At 49.6% G+C, this 4483-nt stretch overlaps 1 protein-coding gene across 1 annotated transcript; it reads left to right on the top strand.

The window, feature by feature from the left end:
- The first annotated feature begins 1282 nt into the window (after nucleotides 1-1282).
- On the top strand, nucleotides 1283-4203 carry LOC135384976 (uncharacterized). Its single transcript, XM_064614156.1, has 3 exons — nucleotides 1283-3100; nucleotides 3738-3815; nucleotides 3967-4203. Exons 1-3 carry the CDS (start codon nucleotides 1283-1285, stop codon nucleotides 4201-4203), a joined length of 2133 nt encoding a protein of 710 aa, XP_064470226.1.
- The last annotated feature ends 280 nt before the right edge of the window (nucleotides 4204-4483 follow it).

The following is a 4483-nucleotide window of genomic DNA, read 5'->3' as shown; positions in this document are numbered from 1 at the left end:
GAGCTGGCAGAATCCAGAAAGAAAGCTCCAAGGCAGAAAATAACTGCACCCAAAAAGACATGATCAGTCATTTTCACACATTAGGACACTTACTGGGCTGCTACTTCCTGGTATATTTGCTTTGTAACACATATGCTATGGGTCAGTCAGTTCTCCAGCGGAATTGCCGGGGATTCACTTCCAACATTGATGATGTTAACAATCGTCTTGACAGGTACGACACACTCTGTTTTTGTTTGCAAGAGACATACTTAAATACGAAACATGAAAACCCAATCCGTCATTGCAATATCTTCAGGAAAGATCGTACAGATGCCACTCGTTCATCAGGTGGTGTGGCTATACTAACACCAAAATCCCTTGTACCAAAAGCTTTCCACTTGTAACAGATCTGGAGGCTGTGGCAGTCCAGATTTCCTTCCAAAGGATCATCACTGTCTGCTCCTTGTACCTACCTCCAAATATCAGAGTGAAAAAGAGGGAACTGGAAGATTTATGCAACCAACTGCCGTCACCGTTTCTAATCCTAGGTGACCTCAATGCGCACAACCCTTTGTGGGGCAGTGCAAGAGCTGACAGAGCGTGCCGTCTCCAGCGTCTCATCCGGCGTCACTTACAAAAGTTATCCCGGCAAGAGTGGCAGTCGTTCTGCTCCACACTTACACCATTTATCCCCGCTACACGTGTGTGGCATATGATAAAGGCACATGGATCAACAAATACACAACTGTATCCGTTCAGAGCACTTGCCCTGCATCGAAACTCCGATGAGAGATCCATCGCAAACGAATTCTGCAGCCTGCTTACTAGGCCATCAGAGGCGTCAAAGACTCAATCATATCGCCTGTCGGAAGACATCGCCAAGAACACTACAATACTGACCGAAGATGCCTCTCCAGGTGCATTGGGCCTGAGCTTCACTCTTGCCGAGCTTAATGTAGCGACACAATCACGAAGCAGCAAATCATCACCGGGTACCGACGGTGTGACGTACAAACATATCCGCTGGCTGGATGTCGCAGCACAGAAGACTTTACTAGATATCTTTAACAACAGCTGGTACGATGCTGAACTTCTCACATCGTGGAAAGTAGCCAGGATCACCCAGGTCTTAAAGCCAGGGAAATCACCCCGAGACTTATCATCCTTCAGGCCAATAAGTCTATCGAGCTGTGTATGTAAAGTGCTAGAAAAGATGGTTCTAAGCGGACTGGAGTGGTTTTTAGAGACGGAGAAGCAATTCCCAGACTGCATGGCCGGCTTTCGCAAAGGCAGGTGAACCATGGACGGGATCCTGGACCTAATTACCTTTGTAGAACACGAGCGCGCCGAGGGTCGGATTACGGTCGCAGTGTTCCTCGATATCCGAAGAGCGTATGACACGGTAAGCCACAGCCATGTTGTCCATGAACTGTATGCTCGCGGGATCAAGGGTCGGACCCTACGTTGGGTTGCGGATTTTCTTCGAGGGCGATCTGTATACATGAAGACAGAAGATGGAGACAGCGACAGATACGACCTCCCGAGCGGAGTGCCACAAGGCAGCGTTCTCAGTCCGTTGCTTTTCAATGTGGTTATGGCGGACCTTCCACAGCACCTGCACAAAAATATACACATCAGTATGTACGCCGATGACATCTGCCTATGGACATCGGGCGTACAGTTACCAGCGCTGCAACGGCGGCTTCAAGATGCCCTCGACTGTACGGTAGCATTCTTGACGCAGAGGGGAATGGACATATCTCCCGAAAAGACCGTCTTCCTACCCTTCACACGGAAAAAGATGAACAACTTCCAATTGCAGCTCTCGACACAGCCAGTCCAGCGGGTTTCATATCATCGCTTTCTGGGAGTTATAATCGACGCACAGTTAACATGGGCCGCCCATACCAAGTATCTGAAGGGCAGAGCCGACGCTCGGATTAACATACTACGGCATCTCACGGGGCCCCGGTGGGGAATGTCAACGTCGTCACTACTCACTGTGCACAGAGCCCTCATCCAGCAAATGGCATCGTATCACCTTCCAGTTCTGAACAACATTTGCGCTACGTCGGAGAATATGCTGCAAGGCGTCTTAGCAAGGAGTTTGAAGGTCTGCCTTGGGGTACCAAGTGCCACCTCTAACACACTGACCGTAGCAGAGGCCAAAGAACCTCCATTCGAGGCACTAAGGGTGCGTGAAACGGTTCGGCATTACCTTCGCCTGTGCACTCAGCATGATCACCATCCCCTGGTGCGGAAGCTGCTTCGCCGAAACTCTTCTTTCTTAAAAGCACTCTCTCCGTATCGACGTACATTGCCAACAGCACGGCCGCAACAAGCGGACCCACACCCTTCATGGACGCTACAGACACCTCCTATCTGTACCACAGCGCCTGGGATCAACCAGGGAAAGTCAAGCCTCCCGCCTTTGGCCATGAGACAGCACTGCCTCGAATTGATGGAAAGGCACAAAGGCCGTGTAGCCATCTTCACCGACGGGTCCACGACTCTATCCAGGTCTGCCTCCGCATTTGTAATACCAGAGCACAAGAGGGAAGGCATAGCACGATTGTCTCACAGGACCTCATCGACGACAGCGGAGCTTGTAGCCGTACAGCTAGCCATGACTTACCTTGCCACGCTCGAGCTGCCTGCGCAATGGATAGTGTACTGCGACTCTAAAGCCGGCCTTGAAGCTATCTCATCGTTCTTGGAAAAAGGCCGTACGGCGTCAACAGTACGAGACCTCCTGTTAGGGTATCGCAAGTGCACAGACATCGGTCACAACGTCATTCTTCAGTGGATACCTGGCCATATTGGGATAAGGGGTAACGAGAAGGCGGACGAAATGGCGAACATCGCACACCTGTCATCGACAGAATATCTTGTCACGTTTTCAAAGCAGGACATCAAATCTCTCCTAAAATCTATGACTGATGACATCCGCAGGACAAAATGGCACCAAGCCGACAGCGGTCCGTCACTGCTGCGCACGCTAGACCTGGAGCTGAATTTTACCATACCTTCTAAAACGCCCAGCCCCATAGAAGCTCTCCTGCATCGTCTACGCCTGAATGTGCCCTATGGTCGCCAGTTTCTTCATAAAGTGGGCAAGGTGGACTCGCCCAACTGTCTACTGTGCGGGACAGTGGAAAACACTGAACATATCATCATGCAATGTCCAAAACATGCTGCACAAAGAGGCATCTTGAGGCAGACCCTTGGCCATCTCGACAGCAGGGACTTCAGCATAGAGAAAGTCTTAGGCGTATGGGACGCTAACCACAGGGACGCGGCCTTCAATGCTCTTGTCAATTTCATTGTGAAATCTGGACTAGAAACTCTATACTAGACGGAGCGTGGACATTACTATGATCCTTGATGTGAACGGCGCGCTCGGACCTGCGTTGTCGCGGTCGAGACGCTCACCTCGGTGAACTTTTGCGGCGCGCTCGCACATTCTGTGGTGCAATCTTACCGTTTCCTTTCTTTTTTCTTTTCTGCTTTGGGGTGTACCGTCTTTTTTTTTGGGGGGGGGGGGTAGCAGAATTCGCTTGCGCGAATTCAACCTCCTTTTGTTATTTTACCAACCACCACCACCACCAGCTGACAGACGAGGAAAGATAATAGAAGACGTCTTACTTAATACCTCTCTTTGCCTCCTAAATACAGGCACTCCAACTTATGTAAATGCAGCTACAGAGGCCTTTTCGGCAATAGATATATCGTTGTGTAGCCCATGTCTCTTTCAGTGCATGGACTGGGAAGTGGATGAGAACCCATATGGTAGTGACCACTTCCCGGTGGCCCTAAAATTCCGTGGTGGTTCAGTTAGTTTAACGACACGTCCACCACGATGGAAGGTGTCACAGGCAGATTGGACTTTATTCGAAAAAGAAGCTAATCTTATGCAGTCATTCTTTGGATCTATGTCTGTTGAGCATGCAAATGATGTTGTAACAAGCACCATCATAAATGCAGCCAGAAAGTCCATTCCACAAACAAGTGGTCTCGTCCCCAGGCGTCCTAAACCTTGGTGGACTAGTGATTGCGAAAAGACTCGCAAGGAACAAAATCGTGCTTGGGGAATCTTGGGGAGTCGCATGCTATGCTGCATCGCTGACTTTCTGGAAGGGAGAACATTCAGAGTTCAACTTGGCACGGCCTTATCACGCCCATTTATACAAGAAAACGGTGTCCCACAACGCTCTGTGCTGAGTGTCACACTCTTTATCGTTAAAATGAATTCCATTGCAAAAGTCATCCCTCCTTCTGTCAGCTATTCCTTGTACGTGGACGATATCCAAATATCTTGCAGTTCCGTTGACCCTGGTCGGTGCGAAAGACAGTTGCAGCTAGCCATAAGCAAGTTAAGCAAATGGGCCAAAGAAATGGTTTTAAGTTCTCACCAGACTCGTTTTGAACGGCTTTTCCTTCATAAGCCTGCTGTTGTCCCACCGCTTTGCATGCGTATTCAAGACGAGGTTGAGTCATATGG

The sequence above is a fragment of the Ornithodoros turicata genome, chromosome 2 (genome assembly GCF_037126465.1).
Source record: "Ornithodoros turicata isolate Travis chromosome 2, ASM3712646v1, whole genome shotgun sequence".
NCBI lineage: Eukaryota > Metazoa > Arthropoda > Arachnida > Ixodida > Argasidae > Ornithodoros > Ornithodoros turicata.
This window is presented reverse-complemented; position numbering and strand designations above follow the sequence as displayed.

What these genes read in the sequence shown, in the direction of transcription:
- LOC135384976 (XM_064614156.1), top strand. Translation starts at nt 1,283, where the DNA reads ATGGACGGGATCCTGGACCTAATTACCTTTGTAGAACACGAGCGCGCC. An exon ending in TTCTTCATAAAGTGGGCAAG is followed by an intron (nt 3,101 to 3,737) that starts GTGGACTCGCCC and finishes TGTCTCTTTCAG; the next exon opens with TGCATGGACTGGGAAGTGGA. An exon ending in TAAAATTCCGTGGTGGTTCA is followed by an intron (nt 3,816 to 3,966) that starts GTTAGTTTAACG and finishes TCATAAATGCAG; the next exon opens with CCAGAAAGTCCATTCCACAA.